Source organism: Orbicella franksi, chromosome 8 (assembly GCF_964199315.1).
Source record: "Orbicella franksi chromosome 8, jaOrbFran1.1, whole genome shotgun sequence".
NCBI classification, from domain to species: domain Eukaryota; kingdom Metazoa; phylum Cnidaria; class Anthozoa; order Scleractinia; family Merulinidae; genus Orbicella; species Orbicella franksi.
This window is the reverse complement of record NC_138152.1, coordinates 12,868,523-12,886,402: the sequence shown is the minus strand read 5'-3', so window position 1 is coordinate 12,886,402 and position 17,880 is coordinate 12,868,523. Positions and strand designations below refer to the sequence as shown.

Sequence of the window (17,880 nt, the reverse complement as noted above, 5' to 3'; positions counted from 1 at the left end):
AATTTAATCATTCTACCATCTTGGCACTCTCTTGATATTTCTCAAAGCCTCAGTGACACCCAAATTGGTACCAATCGGAATGATTCAAAAAATAAGGGGGAGGGGAGGGAGGCATAACAATTTACGAGAAGCTGCATAATCTTGAGGTCTCGTTCTTGTGTAACATTTAATAATTTTCTGCAAAGAATAACGCAGCCTCTACTAGATAGCTATTACTTCGGGTGAGCGGAGGTCTCTTTAAGAGTGCGCGTTTTGATGGGTCATTCTCGCAGAGCTCACCAAGCTTTTCTGGGCATGGTCAAAACAGTCACATGTAGCTTCAGTGTCACTTATTTGTTGATTCTGAGCAGTAATAACCTTCCTTTAAAAAACTCAGGTTTCTAAAAGATACATGTGGGTGAATTTAGTGCTCACGAGCACGGGACAAAGAAATGTTCCAGGTTGTTATTCTTTTATTGCCAGAGAACCCGGCGGTCATGAACAATCTGAACACTATTGAATTCGCGCCTCAAACCTTTCACTGCCAAGATCAATAAAGCAATTCTTATTGATTGTAATCCACACATTAATGTTACGGTTGGGAGGAATTAGAAGAATATCAGTAAGATCTAGCAGCTGATAACTTATTTTATTTCGTCACACGTCTTCTTAACAATGAACATTTGAGTAATCACTCTTGCAAATTAAATTACCTCAGTGTCAATCATCGACATTTGACTTTCATACCACAGGCACACCAAGTAAAGTTAGACAACGGTGAACTGACAACCAACATTATGTTTAGTTTGCCTGGATCACAACAAAAGTCTCCCTGAGACAATTAAGTTGACTTAGACTTCATCGTCTTTCATTTTAAAGTGTTCTCGTCACTTGCACAATAAAACTACAAAACAGACTTCATCATCAAAAAGTTACATATCTTACAATACCGTGATAGATTACAAGAAAAACAAGCACTCATTTTAAACTCAAAGAATCCACCGTGACAGATCCTCAGCATTCTTTCACAGTTTTTCACAAAAAAAAGCAATCTAAATCTATATGCTAGCGCTACTTTTTTAATAGGCAAATTACTCAGCACTGGCCAAATACTTTATTAACCACGACGGTTCACGCGTTCCTGTATTTTCCTTTAAAAAACGTTTCTTTGCACAATATCGAATGTGGTATTATAAAAGCGCGACACTGATAGTCTTTTCATATACGCTAACCTTACATGACTATTTTCATAAAATCTTGTATAGTACTGAGCAAAAAACTCTTCTACAATGATGTGATACACAAAATCAATTATTCTTCTTTGTAAAAAGTTAGAGGCTTGAGCTCTAAACTCCTAATTTGAACATCTATATTACATTAGTTCTTACACGCTTTATGAAATCTGTTAAAATTCTAGTCTGATTTTGAGGCGTCTTCTCCAGTCACACACTAAAATAATGCAAACATTGTTGTGAATCTGTGCAAAACCTGTCCAAGCTTATGATTAGGTTCAAGTTACATGTATACTCTGTAATGAATAAGGCCTTAACTAATATTTACAAAGAATCCCTAGACCCTAATTAATCTAAAATATTCATTGCCGAAAATAAACAATTCTACCTAGCGATCAAATATTACCACTTGATTATAAAATTAAAATTTCTTGAATAGTATGAAGTGAAAATTCACTAAATGGCAGCGGACATAATTCTTCGTAGAAGAACTTTAGACTGATTTTTTTGAATACATTTTCATTGTGTTCCTAACGTTTTCAAGTTCTTGCACTTATTCTGAAGTTTATTGTGTCGTGCTTTAACTCTCTACAAATTTGTTTCAAAAATTATTAACAACTTGTTTCTTGTTTCATAAAATAACATTTTCTGGAACATTAGCTGTTCCTGTACTCTTGCAATGAAGGGCTATCCTGTATAAATATTCATTATTATTATTATTATTATTATTATTATTATTGTTGTTGTTGTTGTTATTGTTGTTGTTGTTGTTATTGTTATTGTTATTGTTATTGTTATTGTTATTGCTATTGCTATTGTTATTGTTATTTTTATTGTTATTATTATTATTATTATTATTATTATAACACAAGTAGATTCCATTTTATCCTTGGTCCGTTCAGTTGAATCAAACGAACACGCGAGAACGCGCGGAATAGACTGGGCACAACTTGATTTCAACTTCCGGTACTCGTGCTAATGTCCTCACAATAAGATCAAGACAGGTTTTTGTAAGTTTCGCGCTTGTAGACGTTGTACTCAGCCCCTGTTAGTACGCAACCTTGTCTTTGCTATATCTATCCACTTTACATTTTTTTGTCTGACAGTCAACTGTTTTGTTCTGACCATGTTTCTACGACATCTGTGCATTTAGAACTAAACAGACGCACGGCAAAATGAAGTCCATTTGTTAGGCTTCCAATTAATCTCGATATCTTTTAATATTACTATTGAAGCTAACTTGGTTGATTAAAAAAATCACGTGGAAAAATTCTCCTGTGAAGGACAATGTCAAGACAACCTCCAGGACACGGCGCGCTTTGCTTGGACTAAGGAAGATGCACTCCATGCTGCCGTGCTTGTCAGTAGAACGAGAAGAAGGAAATTCGCGCGCGCTTCCTTGTTACACGACGTCGTAGCTAGCATCGCAGACTGTCTGCAAGATCAAGAAAGCGAAGCCAAGCACGGGGATTAACATCATCACCGGAATAACCATCGTAGACTGCCTGAAGGCTCAAAGAAAGTCAAGCCGGGCCAAGCATCGGGATCAAGGTTATCATGGTCGTCACCATCATCATCATCATTCATCCTAAGACAAGAACACATCTGCAAAAGATACGTACATCAATAAATTGCTCGAGGTGACCATGCAAATCGTATAAAACTAACAAATGAGGGGGAAAAGGCTATTCTCAAACTGATTAATAATTCATCACGTCTAAACAAAGGAATCATGACCGTGACGGTGTTTGGATACCTGGTCTTAATTAGCATAGATTTTGACGATTTTATGTCACCGTTTTCTCCTTAGTTTTAGTTCCGATTGAGAAGAGAAGATATATCAAACACTCAGGACAGTGTTTGGCCCCACAATTCCAAACATCTCGAATTTCGTCAAAAATACTCCGCTGCGCGTCGTATTTTCAACTCTCTTCTCGGTGTTTGAAAATGTAGTCAAACGCGGTCTTTCCTGTTTGATATATTACATCAAAAAATCTATCCCATCAATATTTGTCCAACTACGAGGGCAGTGCGCACTAATCACCATTTTATGTAAAGCTTTTATGATCGGCCGGTTACAAAATATTATGTCAAACCACTCTGCTGTTTGAATTTGATGATGAAACAAACCATTTTTCTTGTTATACGAGCAAACGTATCTCTAAAGCAGAACAACAGTGGAGCAAGTCATCTGGCCTTGCTGTCACGATTCTTTTCTGAGACATTAACAGAATAGCCTGAGTGTCAGGCTTTTCTTACTCGCGGGGTAGGAGGAAGAAGCACCTGTCAAAGGAAAGGCCTTTTTCTACAATTCCACCCCCCCCCCCTGCCCCTACTCTTTTGCTAAGAAAGGCCTGATACTCAGGTTATTAACAGAAATATCGCGTTACTGTTACCTCTATAAATGCAAATTAGAGTCAAGTTCTTTGTCCTCAACGAACTCGCTGCAAAACATTTACATTTACGTTTGGATTCCTGCCAAGTCACCCAGCCGTGACATGAGCTCTACGCCGTAAGATTGCTCAATACAAATAAGCGATCGAATAAACGACATGCCAAAGGTAGAACTGGCGATCGGAAGGGTATTTTAGTCACAACTGAACAGAGGGCAAGGGACATTCGCCTCGAATATCGAGATTTACTGGTACTTCAGAATTACTTACGATACCTTCTGAGTTGTTTTTATCCCAAAAACCATCTTCAGGACCTTTGAAATCGTTTTCAATTTATTCTATATCAGAATCTCCGCCATTTCGAAGCGAATTTACTCTATCGCGGTGTTTATTCGACCCCCAACGAACTTTCGGGAATCCTTTGCGTACTTTTCGGCAATTTTTCCTGCTACGGCGAAAGTTTCCTCCCTATACGCGGGGGCTTCTAGGGTGCCTCCTGGGGTTTTGGCCTTCTGGGCCAAAACTTGCGGGGGCAATAACAGTTCCCGCAGGTCATACTCTCGCCTATTCACAAAGAACGGCCAGCAAAAAGCATCAGTTACTGGTTAAAACTCTCAATCAAACTTTAAAAGTATCGTGTACATGGCAACACGAGACCACAAGACATTTCTGTACATCTGGAATGTCCTATTCAAATCCAGCCTGTTTTTCTGAATTCAACTCCAATACGTGACCATTACTCAAGAAAACTCTACGGAATACTCAAGGATTCAAGAGTTCGCATTCGACTTAAGGACGTTCGCGCGAAAAGTTTCCAGTCGATAGATTTTTTACAATTCTTACTGCAGTCAGATAATGAGTTACTTGTCTCAGAAATGCAAAAGAAATTCGGGGTCACCGACTTCGTTTCAGAGATAAAGCGTGTGGAAAACTACTCTGATTTTGAAAAATTGGCGCACGTAATTCAGCATGGTCTAAAGGGGTTTATAGTTAAAAATATCGAAGGTGAGTGAACGGAAGCAAACGATCTTAGTCATATTTTGTAGAAGTGGGTCTGTTGCCTAAATAATTCCAAATGTTACCGACGTTTTCACAAAACTTAGCCTTTGAAGATCAAGATATTTGAAACCGTCGTACAGATTAACGAACAGCTAAAAGTAACGGAATTCGATGGTGCATTTTGCAAAAAATTCAAACTTCTTGTCAATAGATTTTCTTCATTTTTTCCTTAAATGTAGAACATCGGTAGAGAAAATGATCCATTAAAAGAAAAATAGGGGTCACCGAACGTCCAAGATCGTTAAATCCAGGCAAAGCTATCGCAATGGCCATCTGCCCTATCATTGTTCATTTTATTACTTCGCGCCCGCGCTCATGCATTACGCGGCGTGTGAATTTGCGTGCGCAGTAAGGATGCACAGAAACAATTAGCGCCAAAGTTCTTAAGGTCATTCCTCACATTTGCATTGCGCATCCTTACTGCGCATAATTTATGGCGTCAGTAGCGCGCGTTCGTGCACGCGCACATTGAAAACATGGCGGATTTGCCTTGATATTGAGGTCTGTCAATTGAAAAATGGTTATAGCTCACCAACGAGCTCGGGCACCCCAAATTTTTTTTCAGTCATTTTAATCAACTAATCATTAGCTTTGCGTGAGAAAAGACTGATCTGATTTCTATTGTTGAAAATTGAATAAATAAGGAAAATAGCAGCTGCACTGTAGTCTTTTCTATTTTGCAGTTTGATAGCCGTGTCAAGCAATTTGGTTCCAATATTTTAACAAGGATTCAGCTGTCTGTTAAAATCAAACTTAGAAAGTTTATTTGTGTCCGACACAAGTATTGACTGTAGTTTGAGGGTGTTTTCATGAGTCTTGGCTAACAAAGAGTTTACTATAACTTGGAATGCGTTCTGTAATAAGCATTAAATAATGCTAAAATGGGACATTTTTAATGCCTCACTGCTCCTTAACGAGCATGGGCACCCCCTTTTTTATTTTGTAATTGAAGTTCTCGTATGACAAATATTCAGTGGACAAAGTTTGAACTATTATCTATTGGCAGTTTTATTTCAGGGGAATTACCTTAATATTTCATGCGCGTCTGGAAATGTTTGTTCATTCATTATCTTGTTACGTTATATGTTAGTGGCTTTCGGTAGTTACCCATAATAAGCCATTGTTTCGATAGTGTTAAAGGAAATTTGCTACAGCAAACGCTGTCCGCAACTAAGTAAGCCGAACCTTGTTATCTAATCATGCAATTAAAGGTAAAACCGCATGTAGAATTAATGCAAAGATTATCTCTGAAATTGTCACGTATGCTCACAAAACGGGAAGTTAGTGCCCACGACGTGTTGTAATGTACGAACTGAAACATGATGTAACTTTCTCAACACAACACCGGACTCACGTGTCTGGGTGTGGATTTCCGTAGGTAATAAACGCAAAGTGTAATCTTGACTTTGTTAGAATTGTTGAATCGTTGAAGTTGTTAGATCGCAGAATATGCAGCGTCGGTGGGAAGAATAAAGTCAATTTATCGAAAGTATACAGTCTAAGATTGTCGAAACAGCACCGTACTGAGTTTCTCTCTATCGCAAGCGAGAAGTTCTGTAACAATGCGTCCATCTTTGAATACTCTTCAGCACTTCAGATGTTCATCACATCTCGCGTGCGCCCTTAATACTCCAGGATTCTAGGGCGCCATGATTGCATGTTCGAGGCTAGAATAGTCTACGATATTTTTGCTTTGGCGCAATGTTATAGAGTGTCAAATATATTTGCATCATTTTCTAACTTAAGATATCCCGAACTACACTGTATGTTGCCTAACAGCTTACCTCGTTTTCCAGCTGTCTTTGATCTACAGTTACTTGGTAATGCTGGAAGGAAACAATAAAAAGCAATTTCTTGGCGTTCCGTTTACTTATCCCAAGATAAGGGCTCTCAGTGAAGCTGCGCTTTGATCCGTTTTAATATGATTAGTATTCCAGAAGCACAATACAGACAAAGAGCCCTTTCTCGTGTTTCACTACTCTCCACAATAAACAGATCTTCATAACTACATGTACTTAACTTTTCTATAAAATGCATAAAAAGGCTAATGTTACTGTTTTGCCTTTTTGGCATCAAAATGTAGGAAGCATTTATTAATCGATTTATTGAGATTTATTACTACAAAATAGGGTAAAAAGAGGAAAAGGAACGGAAAAAAAGAAAATTTCATAGTGCCATATATGAAGGGTGACGATTCGCACGTTTCCTTAAGTAATTATGAAGCACTTGTGACTAACAATATCTTTAAGGGACATATACAGTGTTGGAAACTAAAATTTGACAGCACTCGCCATTAGAGCGAGTGACTCTCAAAATCCACTCGCCCGGAGTATTTTTCACTCGCCCAGAATGATGTCTCCCTTCCCCCTAAAAATCTCCGCAATGATTCACGAATCATACGTTTTTCGGTATCCTGTAATCACGAAGGCCCAGCTGCAGTGTCATTTCGTGTTGAACTTTCTTGTTGTGGTCCATTTACGAGCGCCTCCTTGGGATTGCGACCGATTTTACTGCTTTAGCCTCGTTTTTATCATCAACTTTTGACACGCCTTGGAAATTTTCCACATTAGTGATTTCCATAGTTTTACCTAAAAAACAGGACCAGCCGGCACTAACGTGACCAAATTCGCGTATACTGTATCCCTAGAATCAAGACATCTTGTCGGCACGTGGAAGACTGACGTTTTTTCCCTTCAATACAAAATTATACTAAAAGACTTACGATTCAAAGATAACTACAACGAAGGCACTTCGAAGTAGTTTCTATTTCAAGATAAATCTTGCTGAGATTCGTTTCTTAGCGAACAAACATCCATGTTCCTCTCGAGTGTCATCTCCACTAAATACTGTCGGCTCAACTAGACACCAGCAGTTTCACTTCGTACACGTGTAACCGTTATGTAAAATCACTGGAGGAAGCCGTAGTTTTGAAACACTATGTTCCGTATTATTGGCAAATTATTTGGGCATCTCGGCAGACAAAAGAAGGTAAAAAATCAAAGTGGCTCTGAGCCACTCAACTTGGAAAACGGATCGTCTGTAAACAGTGACAATTTTGATGCCATTCACTTGAGGCTTTAATCCGTAGGTTAAGTTAAAGTTATAAAATCCCACTGGCAAAACGCAACGTTAAGAGAATACACGAGGCGCTGTAACACCGTTGAAAATATTCATGAAGTTATTGGTGATCCTCCTCCGAGACAATTATAAAGAAAGTACGGCTTCTTGTCCGATCCGCAAGACAAGTATAATCGGAGTCTTATTTTCATTACTATTTTTTTTTTCATTCTTTATATTCCCAGCAGATATCAGTGATTTTTTTCTTTCTTTGTTACCTTTTGAGAGGTCTTAAAAATAAAAGAAAAATTATTCAACGTAGAGTCATAATACCACAACGGCAGCACCGCGTCCCGTCCGCTTAACAACGTTAAGCCCTGTTCGGCGGTGTTACTGCTTGGATGGGTGACCAAATTCGAATACCCCGTGTTGTAATAACTTCTCTTCTCTTTTTTCTTCCCTTTCCAAGGCGATATTAGTGACTGCTGAACTCTCAGTCTTGTGTAATGTCTTTTTTTTCTATTTATCAACTATTTTGTTGAAATCATTTCGCGATGTCCGTATTCATCTTTAAAGTATTTATTTACAATACTGTACAAATAATAGCGAAACGCGTCCTTCGAATTCTTCTCAATTCTCTTGTCTGTCGATCGTCCAAAACTTTTACTTACGGCTTGAATCATAATTCGAAAATGCATACAGCTCATCAATTTTGTGATTTTCGATATCTTTTCAGTTTTCGGCAATCGAGTACGGTTAAACTTGTATAAGCGGACACCTTCGGGAAATAAGCTATTTATTTTATCAGCTTCTATATATAAAGACGTTCGTGTGAAAATCTATTCAATGTAGATCATTTCTGCGGTAAGACTTTGAGTGCTTGCGTCAGAAATTCAAAGAATAAAGGCTGGTTTCCATATGATCGCAGACAATTGCAGACGATCGCAGACGATCGCGGATCGCAAATCGCAGATCGCAGACGATCGCAAAGAGAGTTGTTTCCATATAATCGCAGACGATCGCAAGCGATCGCAGAGCCGACTGTTGCATACATTTCGGACAGCGGAACTGTCAAGATTACACGCGCGTTGTGGTGGCGGGAAAATCGTCGCAAACAATATGGCGGACGCCGAGGAGGAACTTTGCTGCCAGCAAATTTATTTCTTCTTTTAGTCAACCTATTTTGAAATTCCTATGGCACTGCATCTCGCCGATCCAGAAGGTAGCGTTTTCAATCGCTTCAGATAACGACCTTACGTAGTTCTCATGTTGCGGAATTTGACCTCCGCCTCAGCCGCCGATAAATTAAATTTCTCTCCGATTTTTTCCCAGTAGTTAGCCTTTTTGTTTTTGTCCTTGAAATCTTTACTGTTAGGGTGGTAAACGCACTGATATCGCGCAACTTCCTCCATAAATTTCTCGTTACTAAAGTTACGTTGTTCAGCGCCAGCCATGTTTACAACAAATAAGCGGTTGCTTTGTTGCAAAGAAGCGTTGAATCATGGGTCGGAATTCAAAATATTATGGGATACGTTTCGATCGCAGATCGCAGAATTTTGGTTTCCATATGATCGCACGATCGCAACTGATCGCAATTGATCGCAGACGATCGCAGACGATCGCAGAAGATAGAACATGGTTCATTCTTCCGCGATCACGATCGCAGAAGTGTGTTTCCATATGATCGCAGACGATCCCAGAATTTTTTGCGATCTGCGATCCGCGATCGTCTGCGATCATATGGAAACCAGCCTTAACTAACTTGACACGGTGCAAGCGACTGTAAAACGGCCATGGACAGCGCGTCTCGGGTGGGGGGGAATCCTATATCAAAAGGTCGGGGAATGTTCGTCGTCTCGGGTACAAATCAAGGATTCTGGTCTCACTTAGGGTGTTGATGACGAAACGTTACCATTCTTAGCTGTCAAAGTATCATTCAGGGTGCACTCGAAAAACTAATAATAAAAGAAACGCTATCATTTGATTTCCGCTGATCTCTCGATCGAGTACGCAAGTCGGGCCTACAAGTGCGCGCGGAATCCTTTCCTGAACAGTGGCTAGTAATCGAACCTGTTCCGTTTTAAGTGGTATCTTTTAGGGGTCTAATGAAGCTCGAGCAACTCCCATATTAGTCTCCTTTAGGAGTTAAATTCAAATTTTCCGACGAGCATCCCTGACCTTTTCATATGGAAGTTCCTTCCCGGGGTTCCAAATGTCTAACAGGAAGTGAAGGAGTGAAGGAGTGAAGGAGTGAAGGAGTGAAGGAGTGAAGGAGTGAAGGAGTGAAGGAGTGAAGGAGTGAAGGAGTGAAGGAGTGAAGGAGTGAAGGAGTGAAGGAGTGAAGGAGTGAAGGAGTGAAGGAGTGAAGGAGTGAAGGAGTGAAGGAGTGAAGGAGTGAAGGAGTGAAGGAGTGAAGGAGTGAAGGAGTGAAGGAGTGAAGGAGTGAAGGAGTGAAGGAGTGAAGGAATGATGGAGTGAAGGAGTGATGGAGTGAAATCGTCCCACCACTACAACTTGGAAAATATGAATATTTTCCAAGTTAAAAAAAGCACCGCTAAGTTCTCATTCAGAGATATTCTTGCCAAAATGGAAAAAAAAGGAGTGTTATCAATATTTAAGCTTAAAAAATTTCCCAAAAATTAAAAACTCGTACTCGCCAAACAGGCGAGTGATGGATGACTTGTACTCACCCGCCGCTTTTCACACTTGCATTGGCGAGCGGACGAGCGCTAACTTCCAACACTGCATATATCGTCTATATTTCGACTTATTTATTTCATCAGTTAATTGTCAAACTTAGTCCATCTACAGCTCACCTTTTGCTATTGCTGTTGCCTTTATCACGTGGGAGCTTCACGTGGAGAAGTTTGAAAATGCGTTTTGAGTCGCCGTCTGCAACTACGTCAAATGCGAGGAGACGTTTAAGAGGGCAAACTGCTAAACAGGATGTTTTCATCTGTCTAGCAATAACACTAAGTAGGTCGCCAGACTTAATGTTAAACAGTCGAATATGGATAGCACGTGAGCTGTCTTGGGAGTCAATAACACACTCGTCGTCACTGACAAACTTACAGTCAAAGAAGTAAGTACCTCGACACAAAGAAACGCATGTCTTTCCTGACGATGCATCGAGGAGGTATACACTTTGGTCATCCTCAGGAGTTTTGACCGAGATAACAACTAATTCTTCCGTAGGCGAGAACATTCCAGGTAGACTATAGGAACATAACAGAGAATCAGACCAAGGCCTTCTCCACAGTATACGGCCTCTACTATCAGACAACTGAACTGAATGGCGGTCAGTGGACAACAGCTGACATCTGCTGTTACATGCTATAGCTTCTCTGTCCAACCTCAGAATTGTTGACTCAAATCCTTCATGGAAAAATGGGATTGTTGCCACGTCTGTGCTTGCTGTATCCAGGACGTTCACTTCAGTTCCTTTCAGCACACACGCTACCCGTTCCTCTGATATGGGCATCATCTCTCTGATGTAACGTACATTTGGCCAACTGCGAATGCATTCAGACAACTCAAAATTCCACAGTTCAGGGAAAGTGTTTCTGGTTGTCAACAAAACCCCAGTTTTTACAGGCACAAGACGACTGCACTTTCCACACTCAATGCTCCTCTCTGCCTTGAGGTCCCCACTTAAAACGTCCCAAGCCATAATTGTTAGTTCTTGTTTACCCATATCAACGAACTCTTGTTTTGAAGAATCGAAGACAATTCTACTTACAGCCCGTTCCTTGGCAGACACATAAACGAGCTGGCCATTTAAAGAAAACGCAATATCTTTAGCGATAAATTTATAATCGTGGTGAAATGAATTGGTGAAGCTTCTTAGCTCAACAGGACTGAACATTACAATGCCATCACTTCCGGGAAAACATTTCAACACACTCTGTTTGCTTAACACAAACATAAATGCCCCCTCTACAAGAACATAGTCACATCCTGACCCTAAACCAATAGGCCTCAAGGACGGTCTCTCAAAAATACACGAAAGAGGATCTCCTGCCAAAAATCCAGTCTCACTACGTGATTCATATTCCAATGGCTTATACGAAACGTTTTCACCTAAAACATCTAACGAAAAGGTGCCACTGCTACACCTCGTGACATTAAGCTGAAACACACAGCGGTCGACATTACCAGACAGTGTTCCATGCGAACAGAAAAGGAACTGACGGTCAGGGGAGAACTTGATCATTCCACACACTCTAGGGGTCGTCACTTGTGCTAGTGTTCTAAAACCTCTAGTTACATCTACCAAACAAATTGAGCCCGTAGAATGGGAAATCGCAAGCATCTTTCCATCTCGAGAACAAGCAAATGATAAAACGTCTTCACCTCTAGTAGTACGGGTTATCTCTAAACCATCCTCTAGACTCCATAGGACAAGGCATCTAGCATCATCGAGGCAATTTGACAGCATCGCAGTCTTGTCTCCTGAATTTGAAATTGAGCAAACCGTGAAAGTACAGGTACTTTGGGGAAAAAGTGGTGTCAGCTCTCCGCCCATAGCATAAGCATGACTTAGTCTTCCTGGCAAGACAACTTTCTTAGCAGGATGAAAAACAACTGAGCGGTAGCACAGCAAGATGGGTGAAGATGGACATTTCCTGTATCCTTCTTTCTCATGAGAACAAGGTTTCTTTACCTTGACAGGACGTTTCCATACGAGCTTGCCGGTAGGCAGTGACCACAGGTTAAGAAGTTCATCTTTACATTCACACACCATGTAGTCTAACTGGGGCGAAACATCAAAACTAATTACTTGAGATGAACATGAAAATTGAGCTTGAGGTGCCTTCTCCTGAGCGTCCTTGTGCACGTACTCCATGTACGCTATTTCAGGATACTTCTCCTCCAAAACTTTTAATACCTCTTTGGAAAGCACTGTTCCTCCCTCATTCAGCAGGGTTTGGAAAAATACCCAAGGATGATCCATAAATGTCTTGTAATGCTTTCTAAACACAAACAGTACGGTTTTCAGTAAATCTTCACTCTCTGCAGACAGAGCATGAGAGGGTTCCTGACTTTGAAGCCATAAAATGTCTTCAGCTGCTGTTGAAATGTTTACACAGATCTTTGCATACAAAACCTGCAAGTCCGTCACGTATGTTCGTACACATTCCTCCAGGCTCCGTGATCTCTTATTCTTGTCTAACTGTAACATGTGACGTACACCATGATCTAGCGCATACCTCTCTGTGTCGCTAAACTGTGCGTCACGTGCACCTTTCTCCTTCAGATGATCAAGTTCATCGACACAGAGGCTTGCAAGTATACGGTGGTCTTCTTTCTCGTCCACGGTGAAGTCATGCTCTCCATAACAAGATGCGTCTGTCAACCAGTCTTTAACCGACTTGTGAACAACGTGGAGACAGCCATCACGAATAGGAAAAAGTGAGGCCACACTGCTGATAGCTTTGAGTACTTTCCGCCTTGCAAGTGGTGAGCTGGCATTGGGTACCAATAGTTTAGAAACAAAGTCAGTTGGCAAGGGCTCCCTGGAGGCGATAACAGCAGAAAGAAGGTTCAGAAAATTCTCTTCCTTGACGCCTAGTTCCTTCTTAAGTTCGTTCTCTAGTCGTTTGAAATAATAATGGTATACTGAAGAAATTGCTAATGGCAAGCTATCATCAAGATTTCCCTCGTCCAGAACTGATTCATTCTCTTCAATAAATGAAACAAGAAAATAGGTGTACAGCATGAGGCCTTCAGATTTTTCGACAAGCTTTTCCACAATGGCACTACTCTTTTCTGGTTTAATTAGATGTTGTGTCCTGTCTTCGATGAAACGCTTGATGTCTTCCACATTCTTATCATCATTTGATTCCAGTTGAAATGGCTTCAAATGTTTTAATGCTTCTGAAATGTTCCTCTCTGGCCGGGTCGTACAAAGGAATCGAATCCAACATGGAAGCTTGCACAGGTGGTTTGCAAGAACATCAAGTAGCTCATTGCGTCCTTGGTAATCGCTTTCGTCCAAGCCATCTATCACCATGAGCATGTTTCTTCCAGGGTCAGCTACAGTGTTTAGAGGCTCTTTGAAAAGCAGTGCAAACAGTTCTTCCACACCTATGTTGTTGAGATCTTTACCCAGATTCCTTGACAGCTGTTTCCTAAGTGCTTGTTTGTACTCTGGTAAGGCATCGCACAAGTGAGAGGCCAAGGACTGAAGCATCAGTTGGGGATTTCGGTAACGAGCATTGTTATGCTGACAAAACTGACTTCCTGACAGTCTGCCAGCTTCTTGCATTCTTTTGCACATAACAGCAGAGATGACCGACTTCCCCATGCCTGCATTTGAACTGATCACCATTACCCGGTTTTGAGAATTCCTGTTGTCTAACCAGTTTTCAACTTCGTTAAACACCCACTCACGAGTGCCTTCTTGATATCGTCCTACAAGATGCTCAATATCTCCTTTGAACTCTGACTTGGCAAGATTCTGTAGGACTTGGTCTTCTACTCCTGCATCTCTTCCCTCTTTCAAGCTGTCAACAGCTTGCTTAACAACTTGCAAAGTTTCGAAATTCTCTTCTTGGGTCTTCACTACACCTTCGACAATTTGTTGTGTTTTGCTCTGGGTCTGATGTAATTCTTGAAGTGTATCACGGTCTTCTAGTTGGGTCTGGCGTAGTTTTTCAGTAGTTTCTTGTTGCTTCAAATGTACCTCTTGTTGAGTTTTCAAAACTTCCTTAACCACCTGGTTTGTGTCTTGGTTGATTTCCCGAACATCTTCAACTGCCTGCTGTGTGTCCTGAAGAGTGCTATGATCTTTGTGCTGCATTCGATATGCTTCTTGTTGGGTTTCCAAAACCTCCTTAACAACCTTGTGTGCTTCTTGAAGAGTTTCATGGTCTTCCTCTTGCATCTGGCGTGCTTCATGTTGGCTCTTACGTAGTTCTCCCAGCTCTGACTTGATCTCCTCGTCACTTTTAACCCACTCGATCACAGCGCTGATATAATCTTCCCCGCAAGGCGCTGACTGTAATCTAACCACCTCAGCCGGATTCAACCCAAGAGCAACAAGAACAGCTTTTATTTCCTGCCATTTGACGTTAAACACAGCTGTTTGAACGCCCGTGGACGTCACGTGACCATACAGCTTATTACGATACAGCTTAACACGAGTACGATTAGCCTCAAGAGAGGTGTCACTTGAAGGTGGTGGTTTGTGCCACCCGGAGAGGGGAGGGGATAGTTTACAAATCTTGGTCAGAAGAAGGAATAGAAGAGTAATATCAAATGTTTTGGAGTCTGGTGTAGCTCCACCAGCTGGGAACAGTAGATCCCACTGAGGTTTATGTAAATCTCCTCTCCTTTTAAGAGTGTTCAGAGTGTGATACATAACGAGCCAGACGTTCTTAGCAACCAAAAAACAGACCTGGGATCCCGTGGAGATGTAGAACTTTTAGTCCTACATCTCCACGGGATATCCAGTGGCTTACAACATTCCAGTGTAATGATATCCCTGTCGGTGATCGTTTATGTTCCACAAAACGCGACAAGTTTTGCACGAATGTGTCATAATCCTAAAGTGTGAAATTATATTTACTGTAAGACAATTCCACCATGTCAGAAAGATACAAAACATTTTAATAGTCGGCGATTCGGGAAATCGCGCGACTGACGTGAAGAATTTGGATTAAGAGAAAAAAATAACGTTGAAACAATGTGTTTTCTAGGTTGGGGCGCAAACGCCAGTTTAAAACTTAGACTTTTTGATACATTTCTTACTCTCGTAAAGCTACGGAGCACGTATAGATGAATGAAACGTTTCGCTAATCTCAGTTATCACTGTTATTCAGTAAGCGAAGTGACTATGCCCAGCAGCCCAGATTTTCCGCGGAAAGCCTGATTGAAACCTGTTTAGGGTATTCTCTGTATACATGTTTGTTGCTTAGCGATTCCAAAAATAATCTGAATTTTCTAGTATTCGAATTCGAAGATCATGTGCACCGACACTTTGACAATCAGTTAATGTTATGGGCAGTCAGGAAATCATCTCAAAAATTATGTCAAAGCTCTCAAGAGCGATAGAAATCTCGAGTACATGATGTAATTCTTTACGAGAAATGCCGAGCGATTCTGGAAACAGCACGACGGAAAAATCACTATCACGATTTTGTTACATATCCCGAAGCACTCAGCAACTGTACTGCATGGACTTCAGCCTGGATGAACCAGAAAAGGATAAGTAACAGATTCCTATAATGTCACGTACGACGGAAACATCAATATCACGATTTTGTTACATATCCCGAAGCACTCAGCAGCTGTACTGCATGGACTTCAGCTTGGATGAACCAGAAAGGATATGTAACATGTTCCTATAATGTCACGCACGACGGAAAAAATAACTATGACGATTTTGTTACATATCCCGAAGCACTCAGCAACTGTACTGCATGGACTTCAGCCTGGATGAACCAGAAAGGATATGTAACCTGTTCCTATAATGTCACGCACGACGGAAAAATAACTATGGCGATTTTGTTACATATCCCGAAGCACTCAGCAACTGTATTGCATGGACTTCAGCCTGGATGAACCAGAAAGGATATGTAACATGTTCCTATAATGTCACGCACGACGGAAAAAATAACTACGACGGTTTTGTTACATATCCCCAAGCACTCAGCAACTGTATTGCATGGACTTCAGCCTGGATGAACCAGAAAGGATATGTAACATGTTCCTATGATGTCACGCACAACGGAAAAATAACTGTGGCGATTTTGTTACATATCCCGAAGCACTCAGCAACTGTATTGCATGGACTTCAGCTTGGATGAACCAGAAAGGATATGTAACATGTTCCTATAATGTCACGCACGACGAAAAAAATAACTACGACGGTTTTGTTACATATCCCGAAGCACTCAGCAACTGTATTGCATGGACTTCAGCCTGGATGAACCAGAAAGGATATGTAACATGTTCCTATGATGTCACGCACAACGGAAAAATAACTGTGGCGATTTTGTTACATATCCCGAAGCACTCAGCAACTGTATTGCATGGACTTCAGCCTGGATGAACCAGAAAGGATATGTAACATGTTCCTATAATGTCACGCACGACGGAAAAATAACTATGGCGATTTTGTTACATATCCCGAAGCACTCAGCAACTGTATTGCATGGACTTCAGCCTGGATGAACCAGAAAGGATATGTAACATGTTCCTATAATGTCACGCACGACGGAAAAAATAACTACGACGGTTTTGTTACATATCCCGAAGCACTCAGCAACTGTATTGCATGGACTTCAGCCTGGATGAACCAGAAAGGATATGTAACATGTTCCTATGATGTCACGCACAACGGAAAAATAACTGTGGCGATTTTGTTACATATCCCGAAGCACTCAGCAACTGTATTGCATGGACTTCAGCCTGGATGAACCAGAAAGGATATGTAACATGTTCCTATAATGTCACGCACGACGGAAAAATAACTATGGCGATTTTGTTACATATCCCGAAGCACTCAGCAACTGTATTGCATGGACTTCAGCCTGGATGAACCAGAAAGGATATGTAACATGTTCCTATAATGTCACGCACGACGGAAAAAATAACTACGACGGTTTTGTTACATATCCCCAAGCACTCAGCAACTGTATTGCATGGACTTCAGCCTGGATGAACCAGAAAGGATATGTAACATGTTCCTATGATGTCACGCACAACGGAAAAATAACTGTGGCGATTTTGTTACATATCCCGAAGCACTCAGCAACTGTATTGCATGGACTTCAGCTTGGATGAACCAGAAAGGATATGTAACATGTTCCTATAATGTCACGCACGACGGAAAAATAACTATGGCGATTTTGTTACATATCCCGAAGCGCTCAGCAACTGTATTGCATGGACTTCAGCCTGGATGAACCAGAAAGGATATGTAACATGTTCCTATAATGTCACGCACGACGGAAAAAATAACTACGACGGTTTTGTTACATATCCCCAAGCACTCAGCAACTGTATTGCATGGACTTCAGCCTGGATGAACCAGAAAGGATATGTAACATGTTCCTATAATGTCACGCACGACGGAAAAAATAACTACGACGGTTTTGTTACATATCCCCAAGCACTCAGCAACTGTATTGCATGGACTTCAGCCTGGATGAACC

The 17,880-nt window shown here is 40.9% G+C and overlaps 1 protein-coding gene across 2 annotated transcripts in view; it reads right to left on the bottom strand.

The window, feature by feature from the left end:
- Positions 1 to 572: 572 nt before the first annotated feature.
- Positions 573 to 17,880, bottom strand: part of LOC145495343 (uncharacterized) — a 50,346-nt gene continuing 33,038 nt past the window's right edge. For both annotated transcript variants that reach the window (XM_081474945.1, XM_081474946.1), the window contains 3 exons: positions 10,537 to 15,080; positions 6,448 to 6,489; positions 573 to 2,816 (listed from right to left, as the gene is read on the bottom strand). In XM_081474945.1, the coding sequence (XP_081331071.1) occupies positions 6,477 to 6,489; positions 10,537 to 15,080 (4,557 nt within the window). In that variant the 3' untranslated portion in view covers positions 573 to 2,816; positions 6,448 to 6,476. The remainder of the gene's footprint in view (positions 2,817 to 6,447; positions 6,490 to 10,536; positions 15,081 to 17,880) is intronic.